At 38.5% G+C, this 18,218-nt stretch overlaps 1 protein-coding gene across 4 annotated transcripts in view; it reads right to left on the reverse strand.

Annotated features, from left to right (window-relative positions):
• Positions 1–4,131: 4,131 nt before the first annotated feature.
• Positions 4,132–18,218, reverse strand: part of TMEM39A (transmembrane protein 39A) — a 32,687-nt gene continuing 18,600 nt past the window's right edge. For 2 of the 4 annotated variants that reach the window (XM_012642086.1, XM_012642080.1), the window contains 4 exons: positions 11,005–11,353; positions 10,027–10,214; positions 8,009–8,129; positions 4,132–4,612 (listed from right to left, as the gene is read on the reverse strand). In XM_012642086.1, coding sequence (XP_012497540.1) covers positions 4,379–4,612; positions 8,009–8,129; positions 10,027–10,214; positions 11,005–11,353 — 892 coding nt within the window. In that variant the 3' untranslated portion in view covers positions 4,132–4,378. Of the gene's footprint in view, positions 4,613–8,008; positions 9,161–10,026; positions 10,215–11,004; positions 11,354–18,218 lie in introns of those variants that run through there. The other 2 variants (XR_001137383.1, XM_012642093.1) reach the window with 2 other exon arrangements.

Below are 18,218 nucleotides of genomic sequence, written 5' to 3' on the forward strand. Positions count from 1 at the left end.
CTGGTGTTGTCCCAACCTGGGGTCAAAGTGACACCATTCTTCTTGCCCAGCTAATTCAGATTTCATTCAGTTCTGCAGACCATGTGGGTGTCTCAGGATAGTTTCCAAGTGTTAGGGTTTTCAAAAGGATGTTCTAGTCTATGGATGGTCACTAATTGAACTTTTTGTGGAGAGGAGGGGAGCCTGAGACTTCCCATTCCACCAGCTTGTTCAGACTTTCTGTCTTGCGTGGACTTTTTTAATGATTGGCTAACTGGTCTCCCTGCTTTAAGTCTCATTGACATTCACCATTCTCCAAATCTATCCTACATACTGCTGCCAAAGTTGTCTAAGTTAGTGGTTCTCAAACTTCAGCATTCCTGGAAATCACCTAGAGAGTTTATTAAAATAGATTGCTGAGCTCCGTGCAGTTTCTTACTCAGTAAGTTTGGGGTAGGGCTTGAAAATGTCCATTTCTAGTAAGTTCCCAGTTAGATGATGTTGATGCTACTGGTTCAGACATTACACTTTGTGAACCCTTGAACTGAGCAGCCTTTGTATCATAAGTCCAAAGTTATTCCTCAACTTAAAATCTTTCATTAGCTGTCTTCTGTCTACAGAAGTTCCCAGACTTCCGGCCAGGTGTGGTGGCTCACGTCTGTAAGCCTAACACTTTGGGAGGCTGAGGCAGGAGGATTGCTTGAGGCCAGGAGTTTGAGACCAGCCTGAGCAAGAGTGAGATCCCATCTCCACAAAAAAAAATAGAAAAATTAGCTGGGCATAGTGGTGTGCACCTGTAGTCCCAGTTAGTTAGGGGGCTGAGGCAGGAGGATCACTTGACCCCACTAGTTTGAGGTGACAGTTAGCTTTGATGATCCCACTGCACTCTAGCCCAGGTCACAGAATGAAACATTTTCTCCAAAGAAATAAAAATAAAAGCTCCCAGACTTCTGTCTGCTTAAGAATTACTTAGAGTCCTTGTGAAAAGTATATATTATTGGGCTTCACACTCAAGATTCTGACTTACTAGATCTGATGCAGTGTGCAGGAATCACCCTTTTCAGAACTTGTGGCCTACAAGATAATAAAAATACAAACTCTATAAAGTGGAATTCAAGTCCTTTTGTAATCTACTCCTTGCCTAGCTCCCTAGTACTGCTGAACTAGTTATTTAAATACTTAGTGCAAGTCCACACCTTGGATCTTTGTATATCCTGTCCAACTGCATCTCTTTCATCTAGATAGTGACCTCTTAGTGCTCCTTCAAAATGCATCGTCTATGCCGCTGCTTCAGTGAAGCCTTCCCTGACACTGCAGCTTCCAAGCCCATGAGGCAAAGCTGATCACTCCCTTCCATCACCACTGTATCTTGTACATACTTCTATTACTGAACACCCTTATGTGAAAACTGATTTACTTGTCTGCCTTCTATTATTAATGAACTTCAACATCACTATCTCTGGCATCCAGGAGTCTTTATCTGGCACCCAGCAGTGTATGGTACACAATTACCCAGTAAATAGAAATGAGGGAGAGAGGTGGCAGTGGTGGTGATGATTGACAGGGAGGGGAAGGAAAGGAGGTTTGGGGAATATAAACATGGAAATCACAATAAATAGGATACTGAGGACCATTTCCATCATGCTTATTCCTGTGAACTACCCTCCTCTACTCCTGAGACATTTACCCACCGTAGACCACCCAGACAACTGGCCAAGCATCTTCTTTCCCTTTCCAGTATCCCAAATTCACCCAACTGATCTTTTCCTATAACATGCTTTCCACACACCTTTAAATTTCCCAAATGTAAAGAACTACAAAAAAGGCCATTCTTTAATGGCTATAAATTTCCTACTATTACTAAGCAAAGATGGTGTCCCTTCTCTTACATAATCCATAATAAAACACCCAGGAAACCAGTAATCTTTTCTCTTCCCTATGAATGTGACATCTACATAGAACAGCTAGAATGAGCAGGAGCATGTTGAACTGAAGGGTTTTTTCCCACTCATGCAACCATATCTGAAGTGGGGGGGCGTGTCTTTGCAATTCCATTAGCCAAACTTCATTTTTATTTCTTATATTCATTCACTTGTTTAGCCAACCTGGCATCTGGTCTTCCTGTACTACTTCCTTAGGATACAACCAAGACAGGTCAAGCCAGAAGGGGGCATCATCATTGGTCTATTATTTCCAATCAAGGTTATTTAGACTACTTTTCAATGCTAGAGCCAAGTTAGGGCCATTTTGACGAGATGTCTCTGTGCCTATGCCACCCATTTTGTTCTTAGCTATAGAGTAATCTCATCAAAATATTTGCTAGTTGTCAGGTACAGTGGCTTGCACCTGTAATCCTAGCTATTGGAAGGCTAAGGCAGGAGGATCACTTGAGGCCAGGAGTTCAAGACCAGCCTGGGCAACATAAATGAGACCCTGCCTCTTAAAAAAAAAAAAAAAGCTAGCCAAGAGAAGCATATCTTCAAGATCCTAAGGAAATAATAATGAGATCGTAGCTTCCCTACCTTCCCTCCACCCCAATGACCTCCATAGTTAGGCTGAACCACTTTAAAAAGCAGCCAACCTAATACACAGGGTTTTTTTGCTATTCTTCTAATATACCAACTTGGTCTCACTTCAAGGAACTGTCCTTGCTGCCACAGTACAAGGGAATTCTCCCCAAAGCTATTTGTATGACTCTTGCTTTGTCTGTTCTTTACTCAAAAATCATCTCCTCATAGATGACTTCTGGTAGTGTCATTCCTATCTCTGTTTTCTTCTCAAGATTTATTTTCTATTTACTGTACTTATCACTACTCCCAGGAAACATTATATTACACATAAATTTATCTATTGCATGTTCTGCATCACCTGCACACTGCCCCACCACCCCCCACACTGTAAGCTGTGTGTGGGTAGGATCTTTGCATTTCTTAGTCACTGCTATATCCCCAATGCCTAATATAGTGACTAGTGGTCAGTATACATTTGTTGAATGGTTGAATAGACTCAGACTGAATGCTGAATAATGTAACTTTTTAAAAAAAGTATACATATCAAAATATTTAAGAAAACAATGGTTAATATAAACATAAAAGTGGTCACCTTGTGTAGGTACATACACACCTACACCTCATAATGCTTCCTTTGCTGAAAACCTTTTGGGAACTCTTCTGCAAGAATTGTTTTCAGAGCCAGTTTATAAACTACATGATTGGTCATAACTCACATTTTGTCTCACCACAAGTTTCATAGTGTAAAAATCCAAACCCAGCATAGAAAACATATGATGATATATTTTAGGCTCTCCAAGACAAGGCCTTGGAAGTTTATATGATTAGTGACATCAATGGACTAAGTATATCACCTTCCAAGAATGACAACTTAAAGGGTTAATGCTCATAAACATGAAGATTCTGGAATATGAAACTTAAAACACACATTTTGGATATAGAGTGAATTCTCTGAAGACAAGGTGATAAACTCTCGCATTTTACTTCTCATAACTCCAAACATAATGCCATTGTAGGTAGGTTGCAGTTATACTGCATCTAAGAATGTTTAGCTAAAGAATTGGCCATTCTCCCAGTTACGTGGTATTTTCAACCTGCCTATATTCTCTAGACCACATGGCATTTCCACTCAGCTTGTCCCACTAATCCAGCCATACACCATCTCCTTCATGAGTGTGGGCACTCCAAAGACCTTCTGTCTTACAAAGTATTACTTCAAATAACTAGAAGTAAAAGGAAAATCTCTGGAAATGAAAGAAGTGAAAGAAAAGGAAAACTGAGAGCAAAACCCTGAGTCTCAGAATAGTAGCTTATGCAAGAGTATATTTACAGGTCACAGGGTAGAAGAGACCAGCTGAGTTCCTATCTCAGAAATGCTTCCTCCTAGGCAATAAACAGAACCTCATTCAGGACTTTAACCAACTCTTTTCTCTATGTATTTCAATGCTACTAGCCTGCTGAATTAAAGGAGAATGGGTGCTGGCAGGCAACTCCACTGATCTGCCTTTCTGTAGCAATAATTACTGGCCAGCTGAGGGCTGAAGATCATGAGAAGAACTGGAAGGAAAGCAGATACACCAAAGGTACCGTGTCGAGTAATATATGAGATGTGTTCATAAAGGAATGAGTTATTCCAGAGCCATACAAACAAATGAATCTCTTTACTGGAGAGGCATACCTCTCATATGTATATTGTTCAAATATACTAACACATGAAAGATCACATCGCCTTGTTTATGGATACATTTAATATCCCTTACCCTTCCCGACTTTCAAAACATAATAGTATACAAAATATAAAATATCTTAAATATTTATAAAAATCGCAAGAAAAAATAGAAGTATGAAAATATTTTTATCTGAGTTCTCCCTCATTGTTGAGAGGCAGCTTAGTTTGCCTTCAGTTCGTAACTGTTGAGTGGGTAGGAGTAGGCCCTGCCCAATACTATTCTGTCCCGGAGGAGCTTAAATAAAACATAGTAGTTGCAGAAGAGGATGAGAGCCATGGAAAGTGTGTGGTTCCACTTCTCCGACCGCAGCAGGGAATATAGCTGGTAGAAGACGACACTGCCCTCAATAAGGATAAGCAGATTTAACAGCCTTAATGGTCGATGAAACAGAAACTGTAAGGAAGTTAAAAAGCAAAACATTATTTTGTAGAAAAGATTGTAGTTATTCTTGCATTCATTTTCTTACAATAATTTCATATTTACAGGTTCCTACATGCAATAACAAGTAGATCTGCCATTGAATATCAATTGGGCTATTTCTTTCTGAAGACATCCAAACTTTTTCCTTTTTGCTAAAGGAATGATGAAATAAATTTTATTTCAACGTCCCTAAGACATAAAAAGAGATTATACCCAAAAGAACACTACCTAAAAAGATTTTTCTTAGATTATATCTTAGATATATATTTTATTTAAGATAATCAAAAGTATATTTAGCTAAGACAGAGGTTGGATAAAGGACCAAATGGGAAATATTTTAGGCTTTGAAGAGGCAAAAATTGCGGATATTATGTAGGTACATACATAAGCACTTAAAATGTAACCATTTAAAACTGGAAAAACCATTCTTAGCTTGTGGGTGAAGACATAAACGCCAACATTAGACAAGTTTGGGGGAAAAGGGAAGTTACAAGTTGAATATCAATAAAATAGTTTCTTAATTTGTCCTTAAACTCTTTACCCACCATGGTCACTGACCGAAATCCTCTACACCACATACTTCTGCCGTTTATTTATTTATTTTTTTCTGGATATTGAGAAGTAGGGTGCACAAAGACAGGATAAGGAAGAAGGAAGGAAAAATGAGTCAGAACTAGACTTAGACTAAAAACAGGGCTTACTATTTTCACTCCCACCAAATTCTTCATTGTAAGACACTAAATCCTGGTTTACTAATAAAAAGGTATTATGAATATAAGATATAGGCCATAGGTTGCAAAGGTACATTACCTAACCATTCAGCTTAACCAGTACTAAATTTAGATGAAGACAGACTGCAATAATGGTAGTGTTTCAGATCTAAAAGAACTAATTTAGATGGAATTTAGATCTCAGAGCTTACATCTGAGAATGAAGCCAAATTATCATGACAGCTCTGAAAGGTACCCCGGTTCAGGAGGAAGAAAATGTTTACCTGAAAGTTTAACAGCTATAGGTAAAAGGCACATTTTAAATGAGTGTTCGCAAATTTCAGTGTGCCTAAGAATCATTTCCAAATACGCAAATGCTGCAAATTCCTGGGATCATATAGAGATTTTGGTTCAGAAGGCTGGGATGGGAGCCCTAAATCATTGTTTTTAAAGAGTGGGCCAGGTGATTTATATGCAGGTGGCCCAAGGACCACCTTGAAAAGCACTTATTTAACTATCTATCTGTTGCTCCATCAATTAATATAACTATATTGGAGACAGAAAACGTCTCAGGAGTTTTGTAGAGCTTTGCCCTGAAGGAATATGTGAACATGTTAGTTTGCATATCGAAAGCTGTTTCACCTCAGGAGGGCATCTCTGAAAGATTGGTAGCTGGCTGTATCTCACAATGGCTCAGCGATTCTCAGACCTGAGGTTTGGACTTGCTTTGAAAAGCAAAACAGGTCTGCTAAGAGCCACAGGATGAGAGCTGATCAAAGAGTGCCTGCCCGACAGACAGACACCTGTGGCTGATAGCAATTAGCCCAAGGGACAGTTACTGCTTAAACTCCTGACTACCTGTCTCAATACACAATAACTTGATAAAGAAAATATAGAGCCATTATATCTGTTTAACCCTCCTGTTAAATAATAAATTTACCTTAGAACTTGGAAGTTAGTCTTTAAAAGATTTTGTAACCGTTTGTTCACATAGATAGAATTAGTTAAGGGATCTGAAGAAGCCTTTTGAAAAACTTTTAACCTAAGAGGAACTACCTGTTGTTATGTAAATCTGTTACCCCTGGCAACCGATCACTGTACCTATAAATGCCCTTTAAAACTTCACTCATGGCCTTTTGTGACTGAGAGATCCAAGGCCCCCTGAGTACCCGCTTTGCCTATAATCTTTATAAATCTATAAGACTATACCTTTGTCTCTGTGTATTCTTTTATTTCCATTCTTTTCCATTTTTTATTATTTTCTTATCCTTTGCAACGACCCCTACCAAAGGGGCCCAATTTTTTGCAGGGAGTGTGGCCAATCTCCCTTCATCTATCTGGTCATACAAAATCAGTAATAAGTTAACTTGCCTAATCTTTCTTCTATAGATTTCACCTGATACTTCAACTGTCCAAAGCTAGCAGGGAAAATAGTTATTTTTCAAGCAGAAAATTCTAATGAAATATCTGGCTATTTCATGTTTCAAGGGACTGCATGGACCAACAGAAGTCATTCATGATCTAGAGAATTCAGCTGGCTGAATTAAATATTCTATATAGAAATCAAATGCTTGTGTAGTTGTGACTTAAGTCCACTCCCATTTTAAGGCAATTCCACTGGAGTCAAGGAGATGCTTGTAGCTTTCTCATTCAAGAGCCTTTCCCTCCCATATTCTTCCCAACCCCCAACCTGCCCCACCTTCCCTCATCATGGTATTTACAAGCATCAGCAAGTTCCCAGTATTTAATTGAAAGGTCCTTTAGTAAAAAACACCTGCAGAACCAGGAACCCTCACAAATGAACTGGGAGGGATAGAGAGAAAAAAGGATGTAAGTATCTCAAAAAAAAAAGATGTCCAATTGTTTTTTAAGAATATGATCTCCATTGAAAGGCAATGCACTGCACTATGGGCATTTTTACTAAGAACAGCTCCCTAGATGCACCTTCTCTTCCCCCCTCCCATTGGTCTGCTGGCCTTTCCTTTGTAAGTAAATATTTCTGCCTCCTACAGCCAGAATTTCTGGAAAACTGAAAGACCAAATAGAATATAACCCAAGGCACAAGTTCAAATGAGAAACAAGCTGGATTTAATAGGTATCTGTTGCTTTTTCCTTTTTTAACTTTTAAGGTTTTTTCCTTTTAATCCAAGAGTTAGTAAGAGTTAGGCCACAGATTATGGCATTTGACTGTCTTCCACAGGGGAAGTTAAGAGATTTTAAGGAGAAAATTACATAACAAATACCAAAAAGTAAAGTCACACCATTACTATATCAAATATCACTTATGGACACACAGATACTACATACTTTAAAGATACCACTAAACCAAACTATTACAAAATAAAAATTGTAAGATAAAAAAGGAAGTCTTAGATAATTGCCTACTTGTTTCATGTAATACTAGATTCGACAAATTCCAATATAACTAAATAAATCAGTCAAGCTATTGTAACTGGAAACAACGGTGTAAGACCTTCCAACTGCCTTTCAGAAGACATTTCCAAAGGACAGGGGCCACTGTTAACAGTAGTAACAATAATTACCATGTATTATTAATTTCCTAATATGTGCTACACACTGTGCTAGATGCTTACACATAGACTGGCCTCCTAACACTTACCCCTACGCTTATGTTTGAAAATAAATAAGCGGTACTTGCATAAAAGCGGGCATGGGATACATCTGAAGGCACTGCCACGTTGTAAGGCCCCATGGCTCTATATAAACATCTGCTGTGCCGCACCAGCACCCCTTGAGGCCATATTGTATTTTCTGACCAACTAAGGGAAAAAGAAATGCAATGTTAGCATGTTGGCGATTACAGACAAGATAGTGTCTGGCAAGGCCAGCTATGTTTCTATGGAACGGATTAAGTATTCAAGACTTCATCTGTCTGAATTCTGAAAATATAGTAATTCCATGGTCAAAATAGAAATAGTTAGAAAGGATTCGTTATTATAACTTTATTGCTATATAGTACAGAGTGATACAGTTAACTCAGTGTTGAAGACTTAAGAGACTTAGAAGAATGAGCAGATATAAATGCGTAAGTAAGGCACCTAATGAGCCAGAAAACAGAGTATAAGCAGGTGGACTGTCATCATCATCCCAAGTAAGCAGAGTCCACTAGAGGAAATGCAAGAGGAACAAACAAGAAGAGAAAGCTGATGGCAATAAGAGTAATGGAGAAATTAACACACTGTCAAACTAGTAGAATTATATCCCCCAAAGCGACAAAAAATGAGTTTGCTTAGCCTGCAACTCAAATACCTCACAAATGTGAGAAGCTATACAGTAGAACACGGAGAAACACAACATATACACAGACTTTTCTTTTTACCGCTTTCTTGGTTTATTTTTACAGAGGTTTCTCTAGGGAAAAGAAGTTAAGGAAGAAGCAGCTTCATTCTTTCCAGCATCAATGTAATGGAGTTGGGGTGGGGTTGGGGATCTTCAGGTTAAACTTTTAAAAAAAATCTAAGTTAATTCATCTCTTCCTCATTTTGAAAAGGTTAGTTACCTAGGGTAAGAACTGGGACAGCAGTTTAGATATGTTAAAAAAAAAAAAATTCTAGCACCCTGAAGCTTTCCCAGTTCAGAAAATGTTCCACCGGCCTTGCTCACACTTACCAGCATTAAAGTGATGATACACCTCATGGCCATGTGCCATCAGTAGCCTGAAGATGTACAGTACTAGTACTGTGGATTGTATTTTCAATTTTTATTGAAATCTGTCCTTTGCCCACAGTCGGGTTTCTTTTCAGCCTGGCCCAATCTCTTTCAGTTCCTGGGCTTGAAGGCCTGTGCTAATCTGTATCAGACATCAAGGCAGATAATTGAAGGGAGAACTCTGAGCGGGAGAGGGGAAGGGAAGGTCACCTCAATCTGTCCCAGTTAATTAGGAAAAAATTTCTAGGGGATGAAATTTGTGAAATGTTCAAATTATAAAAGGGGGGAAAAGATGAAGATGGTCCAAGTCTGAGAGAAAGGTATGATGACAGGCTCAGAAGTGAGAGAACAAAAGGGTTCTAAAGTTAGCTCTTCTGGATAATAGGCCATGCAGAGAAATGACTGATAAGGGGGATATGAGAGGAATACTTAGAGAGAACTCAGTCAGGGACAGTTTTCATTTAAATATGGGAGAAGCAGGGAAATATTCAGTAGAGAGTTTAGAAAGAAAAGAAAAAAATAGTAAAAAGGATAGGCAAGAAAAATTACTAAAATAAATCTGCATGTATTAGAAAGAAAAAAATGAGAGAAGCAAATTCCAGCTGTCTAAGTGTGAGATGAGTTGCTAGCAACTACGTAGCTGTGGAAAAGAAGATGAGAAAACAAATATTAAAGTGTTCTAAAAAGATTAAAAATATATCATGACTCTTTGAATCTGGGCAAAGGGGTAAGACTTAAAGAGAACTCCAAGGGTACAGCCTGGGAGATAAATTATACACGCTAAAGTGACTGGGCAGCTGAAAAGTAGAAGGCATTTAAGGAAGGGCTGCGGATGGTGGTGGAAATGAGTTAATGTCCCCTGTGTTCGGTTTAGCATGATGACAAGCATCCATGTAGACGAAAACTAAAAATTAAATGTTCAAAGCCAAGAATGACGTAAAGAGCAAATAAACATGATCAGCGGCATGTAGAAAAGTGTTACATGGTTTTACCCTCTATCCTACTCACATGTGCTGTGGAGCATTGCTGTAGGACCCATGTTCAAGCTTCTGCCACTTGCCCAGGTGAGCAGCTGATTTATGTAGCAAATCGCAGTATTTGGATGGCAGCAGTTGCGTGGTGAGCATGACAAAAGCATTGATCCACACCATAATGAGGTGCTCGCATGACCAGCGCATGTCATAGTACTGGGTACTCTGGAAGAGACCAGAAGAGAGAGAAATGATCCATGCACTGGCAAACAGAGGCAGGAATGGGTGCGTGTACATACGCCCTGCAGACAAATGCCACACTGAGTCACACATGCACTGGTTGTCCTGCTGTCCGTGCAGAAAGTTCAAGAGCTGAGTCCTCCAAAATCCTTCAACCTGACCCTCTGGCTGTATGAGTTAGGGCTGGGAGGGAGAGGCAATTATATTTTAAGTATTTCCTTTCTAGAAGAACTGAGTGCTCTCTGAAGGACCACTCCGGCTGCAGAGGTGCTTCTGAATGGGTGAAAGAAGGGCACTAAAATGTCCCAAAAGATTTTGAGCCCAAGTGACATCCAGATCATTTTTCTTTTCTATTGAAGTAAATTGAAGTTTAGATAAAGGTTAGTTTAAATTGAAGGAAACTGCTGATAACCATGTTAATGTCAACCATAGTAGGCTGAATTCTTTTGAAACCTTGGTCCTTTTAAGCTACTACGTATTGGTTCTATTTTAAGTACATTTTAATTTTCCCCAGAAACTAAAAAATACTTTTAAAAAAAGAGAAAAGAAAAAGAAAGAAAAGAAAAAATGGGGGGACCACTACGGGTGCATCACATATACAGAAATACCTATCCGCCAACCAGGAGCGGTATTAGTGCACTCCAGATGCAGCCGAACTCCACCATCCAGGCTGCCAAAGGGGAGACAGAGAAAAGGGGGATTAAACAAGAAATACCCAGTTTATATAATTCACACACAAATCCAGGAAGTACATAAACGCATGATAACCACTCACCTTCACAAAACACAGGGGGAGAAATGCAACATAGTACGCACTGAAGAGGGAGTTGAAGAGAACTTCTTTGATTCTGTGGTTGAAATCTGCTTTTAGACATTCTACTTCATTGCGAATGAGGTCTGGAGATAAGGGGCAGCTGTGGGTTGGGATGGGCGTGGCATTATTAAATTGTTCTTTTAGAGACTCCAGCAATAAGGAGAGAAAGTCTTTGGATTTGGCCAAGCCACCCACAGTTGAGGCACTTTCCTCTACCACCTGGTGCTGAACCACATAGTTATAGTCTGTGAGAAGAAGGTGAGCTCTACTATCTTGATGAAAACAGCAGAGAGGAACATAAACACCAAACCTGTAAAACAAGTTGAATATGAAAATGAGACCCTAGATACCACCTAAGATCAAATCTTACAACTAAGTCAATAAAATAGTCTATTAGAATACACATAACTCAAGAGGGATTTTGCTGATGGTAAATTCATTATTTGGGAAGCTCTTTTTTTCCACAAAAGCAGTATACACTCATTATAGAATAATAGAAAACTATAGAAAATCATAATAACAAAATATAAATCACCTAAAAATAATCATTTTTATAACCCTGGTGCACATTTTCTAACTTGTAAACTTTATATATGTAGTTACCTATACTTTTTTCCTTTTATATGCTTGGGCTCATACAGTATAAGTTGTCTTAGCTTTGTGCATGTGTATGTATTTGTGTGTGTAATGAGTATTTTCTCATGTCTAAATATTTTTCTATACCAATTTTTAAAGATAGCATAGTGTTCTCACATAGATATGCCATAATTTACTCATTTCTCTCTTGTTGGAAACAGGCTGTTTCTTACTTTCCACTACCATTAAGTAACAACAGGATAAGGATTTTCCTAACACACATCTTTGTGAACATCTGGTAGTTTTCACATGGCTTGCCCTTTACCTCAAATGTCCCCTTCTTAGTGAGGGGGCCTCTTGTCTTCCTAATGTATCACTCACCCCAATACCACAGGCACCCCTAGTTCTCCTTTCCTGGTTATTTTTCTCCACAAATCTTACCACTCCACAAAGTTTACATGTTTATTAGGTTTTTGATTTGGGGTTTTTTTTTTTTTTTTCTTAGTCTATCTTTCCCTCACTACAAGTTAAGTTCTATGAACCAGAGATTTCAGTGTGCTTAATTCACTGCTATATCCTTGGTACCTGAAACAGTGGCTGAAACATAGTAAGAACCCTATAAATATTTCAAGAATTAATGAAAAAAATTCTAGAAGTAAAAATAAATTTCTAGAAGTAAAATTATTGGTTAAAAAACTGAATAAATTTGAGACTTTTGATAATTTCTTACAGTTACTCCAAATGTTGGTTCATTAAAATTTTTTTAAATACTTCCCCAAGTCCTCATTAAGTAAATTCCACATTATGAGTAGGTATTGTAAATAAAATGGTCATATCACTGACATAAATTCAGATATGAAAATAGCAAGTAAAAGGATACCTTAGTTATAAATTTTATTTTAAAATGAAATGATACTTGTTCATAGTTTTCTACAAAGGGAGAAAGGATGAGCTTGTTACTGATTAAGAGGATGGTTAGCAGCAGCTCTGAGATCCACTATGAATGTGGCTTTGGGAGCATGAGAGGGGGCAGAGGTAAAAATACTAGGCAGAAAAACTCACACATGTACAAAATTGTGATAGCCACAGAAGGCTGTAAGAAGTTCAGTACTGCTGAAGCAAAAAGTTCAGCATTGCCAAAACACAAGTCGGTTTAGGGCTGCGGGTTAAGAGGCTGGAGTGTGTAGTTAATGCAACGATGGCCCCGATTCTTTACCCTTCCTTTAAGTCTTGCCTTTTGCCATGTAACCACACAGCCCTCATTCTATGGGTCAGGTGACTTGCCCTACCCCCATGCTGGGCTCAACAATGTGACTTGTTTTGGCCAATGAGATGTCAGAAGACATGCTGCAAAAGCTTGAAATGGATTTGTACACTAGAGCTTGCTCTCTTGATATTCTGACAATTTCATGGGACCACAAGCAGGCTAGTCTGCTAGAGGATGAGAGTCATATGGAGAAGAGCTGAGTTGTCCCTGTCCCAGGTATGTGGTTGAACCTAGCTAAGATCAGGAGAGCCTCCTGACTCCCAGCTGACCCCAACACTTGCACAATAAATACCTACTGTGGTATGCTACTATGATTTTGTGGTTTTTACAGCATTATTGTGGCAACAGATAACTGATACAGGGTAGAATGAAAGAAACTGGAAAGATAGTATCAAAGGCTCAGACCATAGAAGGTTTTGTAAGGTAAAGGAAATGATTCATTAAAGGATTTTAAAGAGGGTTAATAACATGATCAAATTTCCCATCTTGAAAATCATTCTAGCTACAATGAAAAATAAAATGAGGGGAACAAGAATGGATTATCAGGCTGGGCACAGAGGCTCAAAACTATAATCCTAGCACTCTAGGAAGCCAAAGTGGGAGGACTGCTTGAGGTCAAGAGTTCAAGACCAGCCTAAGGAAGAGTGAGACCCCCATCTCTACTAAAAATAGAAAAAATTAGCCTAGCATGGTGGCACCCATCTGTAGTCCCAGCTACTCAGGAGGCTGAGGCTGGAGAATTGCTTGTGCCCAGGAGTTTGAGGTTACAGTGAGCTATGATGACACCACTGCACTCTAGCTGGGGCGACAGAGTGAGATTCTTGTCTCAAAAAAAAAAAAAAAAAAATGGATTACCGAAGACCACATGGAGGTTTAGAATGTAATAGTAGAAACTGTGGAGAACAGTAGATTGATTCAAAATATACTTAGGAACCACTAAACTCTAAACCGTTAGAGTTTAGACTAATTTACCCTAAACTGAGAAGCTATTTGAGAACTGAAGAAAAAAAAAGAGGCAGAAAAAGAGCCTCTTTCTTCTTTTAACCTATGAATAAACAGGAAAAGATGTAGCTACTGCCATATCTAGTATTTTAAATTTCTCACACTTTTAAATTGAAGTTTAGATAAAAGGTGGATTATACAACTTCTAAAAATATAAAGAAGGTAAACATAACCATACCTCATTTTGTTGCACTGTTTTATTATGCTTCGCAGATATTGCAGTTTTTTGGTTTTTTTTTTTACAAACTAAAGGTTTGTGGCAACCTTGTGTCAAAAACATCTATCAGCGCCATTTTCCAGCAGTATGTGCTCACTTCATGTCTGTGTCACATTATGACAATTCTGGCAATATTTCAAATATTTTCATTATTGTTATATCTGTTATGGTGATCTATGATGAGTGATCTTTGATGTTACTATTGAAATTATTTTGGGGCACCATGAACCATGAACCAAAACAAATGAAGACAGCAAACTTAATGGATATTGTATGTTCTGACTGCTCCCCTGTCTCTCTCCCTCTCCCTGGGCCTCCCTATTCCCTGGGACAGAACAATATTGAAATTAGGCCAATGAATAATCTTAAATGGCCTCTAAGTGTTCAGGAGAAAAAAAGAGTTGCACATCTCTCACTTTAAATCAAAAGCTAGACATGATTAAGTTTGGTGAGGAAGGCATGTCAAAAGCCCAGACAGGCCAAAAGCTAGGCTTCTTGTGCCAAACAGTCAAGTTGTGAAGGCAAAGGAAATGTTCTTGAAGGAAATTAAAAGTGCTATGCCAGTGTACACATGAATGATAAGAAAGGAAAACAGCCTTATTGCTGACATGCAGAAAGTTTGAGTGGTCTGGATAGAAGATCAAACCATCTACAACTTCTCTTAAGCCAAAGTCTAATCCAGAGCAAGACCCTAATAATTCTCTTCAATTCTGTGATGGCTAAGAGAGGTGAGAAAGCTGCAGAAGAAAAGTCTGAAGATGGCAGAAGTTGGTTCATGAGATTTCAGAAAAGAAGCTGTCCCAAAACATCAAAGTACAACGTGAAGCAGCAAGTGCTGACGGAGAAGCTGCAGCAAGTTATCCAGAAGATCTAGCTAAGATCATTGATTAAGGTACATACACTCAACAACAGATTTTCAATAGATACAAAACAACCTTATATTATATTGGAAGAAGATGCCATCTAGGACTTTCATAGCTAGAGAGGAAAAGTCGATGCCTAGCATTAAAGCTTCAAAGCATTGGCTAACTCTCTTGTTAGGGGCTAAATTTGGCTGGTGAACCCACAGCTCATTTACCATTCTGAAACTCCTAGGCCCCTTAAGAATTATGCTAAATCTACTTTGCCTGTGCTCTATAAAAGGAACAACAAAGCCCTGATGACAGTACATCTGTTTACAGCATGGTTAACTGAACATGACCAACTGTTGACACCTACTGCTCAGAAAAAAAGATTCCTTTCAAAATATTACTCATCGACAATGGAACTCATCACCCAAAGGCTCTGATGGGGATATACGAGATTAATGTTGTTTTCACACCTGTTAACACAACATCTATTTTGCGGCCCACGGATCAAGGACTAATTTTGACTTTCAAGTCATATTATTTAAGAAATACATATTGTAAGGCTATAGCTGCCATAGACAGTGATTCCTCTGTGGATCTGGGAAAAGTCAATTGAAAACCTTTTGGAAAGAATTCACCGTTCTAGATGCCATTAAGAACATTTGTGACTCATGAAAGGTCAAAATATCAACATGAACAGGAGTTTGGAAGAAGTTGATTCCAACCCTCATGGATGACTGGTGGGTGGGTTCAAGACTTCAGTGGAGGCAGTAACAGCAGCTGTGGTGGAAGCTGCAAGAGAAATAGAATTAGAAGTGGAAACTGAAGATGTGACTGAATTGCTGCAATCTCGTCATCAAACTTGAATGGATAAGGAGTTGCTTCTTACGAATGAGCAAAGAAAGTGGTTTATTGACATGAATCTACTTCAGGTAAAGATGCTGTGAATATTGTTCAAATGACAATAAGGGATTTAGAATATTATATAAACTTAACAGATAAAGCAACCACAGGGTTTTAGAGGACTGACTCCAATTTTGAAAGAAGTTCTACTGTGGGTAAAATGCTATCAAACAGCATCACATGCTACACACAAATTCTTCATGAAAGGAAGAGTCAATCAATGTGGCAAACTTCACTGCTGTCTCATTCTGAGAAATTGCCACAGCCATCCCAACCTTTAGCAACCATCAGTATCAAGGCAAGATCCTCCATCAGCAAAAAGATTATAACTCACTGAAGGCTCAGATGATCATTAGCATTTTTTATTTTAAAAAATATTTTTAAATTAAGATATATATAATTTTCATATAATTTATATAATAATACTATTGCACACTTAACAGGCTGCAGTATAGTATAAACATAACTTTTATATACACTAGGAAACAAAAAATTTGTGTGACTCGCTTTATTGCAATATTCACTTTATTGCAGAAGTCTGGAACCAAACCCACAACATCTCTGAGGTATGCTTGTATACTAAAACCTTAAATTTGTTTAAATTACATTCTTATTTCCTGTAAAGAGCCTTTAAGAATAAGTAAGCTTCTTGGCCGGGCCCGGTGGCTCACGCCTGTAATCCTAGCTTTCTGGGAGACTGAGGTGGGTGGATCGCTCAAGGTTTCAGGAGTTAGAGACCAGCCTGAGCAAGAGCGAGACCCCGTCTCTATTAAAAAAAAAAATTGAAAGAAATGGTCTGGACAACTAAAAATATATATATAGAAAAAATTAGCCAGGCATGGTGGCGCATGCCTGTAGTCCCAGCTACTCGGGAGGATGAGGCAGAAGCATCGCTTGAGCCCAGGAGTCTGAGGTTGCTGTGAGCTAGGATGATGCCACGGCACTCTAGCCCGGGCAACACAGTGAGACTCTGTCTCAAAAAAAAAAAAAAAAAGAATAAGTAAGCTACTTTATATACCTAAATTGAAATAGAAAAGTTTGCTAGTCACTTTGATGATGGTAATCCTCTTAAACTTGGCCAAAATATTCCTTGATACATCCGTAATTAGCCTTTCAAATCAGATAGGTTAATCTTCTGATTCAACCAGGTAAGGAGAATGACTAAATAATTTATTTTCAACCCAAACAGCTAAGATATTAATCTACAAATATAGAAGCAATTGATATAAAGTATAATACATACGTCATACGAAATATAAGTCATGAAAATGTTTATAACATTTTGTAGGAAAAAGGGTAATATTAATGAATTCAGTTGATGAGTACCTTACACAATTGTTTAAACAATATAATTAGACCTACAAAGTACAACCAATAGAAAGATTCTTCCTGCCATCCTTGTTGGCACAATCTCTGATTATGTCTTGATTTTATACTATGTGATCACCCATATAAATTCATGCTAACACTTCAGCACCATAAATGGCATAAAGCAGTAATTTTCAAACTTGACCAAGCATCAGAATGACCCAGAGGGCTTGTTAAAATACAACTTGGCGGGCACTGTTTTCCAGTTTCTGTTTCAGTAGGTTTGGGGTAGATTTTGAGATTTCCTTTTCTAACAAACTTCTAGATGATGCTCATACTGCTGTTCTGGGAACCACATTTTGAGAACTACTGATTACAGAGTAATGGTTAGACAAGGGCTCTGGAATCGAAAAGACCTTAATCTCTCACTATTTGTCTAACTATGGGAAAGTTTTACTATGTCTTAATTTGTCTTTACCCATGGCAAAGACTGATAATTGTCTGCCAACAGCCACTGTTTTCCTGTTTTTGCATAGCAACAGAACTTTTAGTTGTGATACCGCTGCCCTACTAAAGTTTTAATTTTTCAGCCTCTCATGTGTGTGTATGTGTGTGTGTGTGTGTGTGTGTGTACCTATCAGTAATTAAGTTCTGGCCACTGGGAGGTGGGATGAAGTGATAAGTGGGTAACTGGATCATGCCTTCCCCTCCCAATCTATCCTGCTAGGGAGGATGGAGCAAAAAGAGAGCAAAAGCCTGGGTCCCAACACTATGCGGCTGCCATAGTTAACAAGGTGACTTACACCCATACTATACATGAGAGAGGAATAAGCTTGTAACTTTTGAAAGCCACTAATATTTTGGATCTCTGTTACAGCAGACTAAATATACTACCTCCTGGATTATGGTGATGATTTCCTCACGTGATGTTTATAAGGACCAAGCACATAATGACAGCTCAATAAATAGCAGCTATCTATTCACATCCAATGAAGAAAGTATGTACAATATGCCAATATGTACAATACATACCCACCAGATACCATGTACACCC

The sequence above is a fragment of the Propithecus coquereli genome, unplaced genomic scaffold, assembly GCF_000956105.1.
Source record: "Propithecus coquereli isolate 6110/MARCELLA unplaced genomic scaffold, Pcoq_1.0 Scaffold10, whole genome shotgun sequence".
Lineage (NCBI taxonomy): Eukaryota > Metazoa > Chordata > Mammalia > Primates > Indriidae > Propithecus > Propithecus coquereli.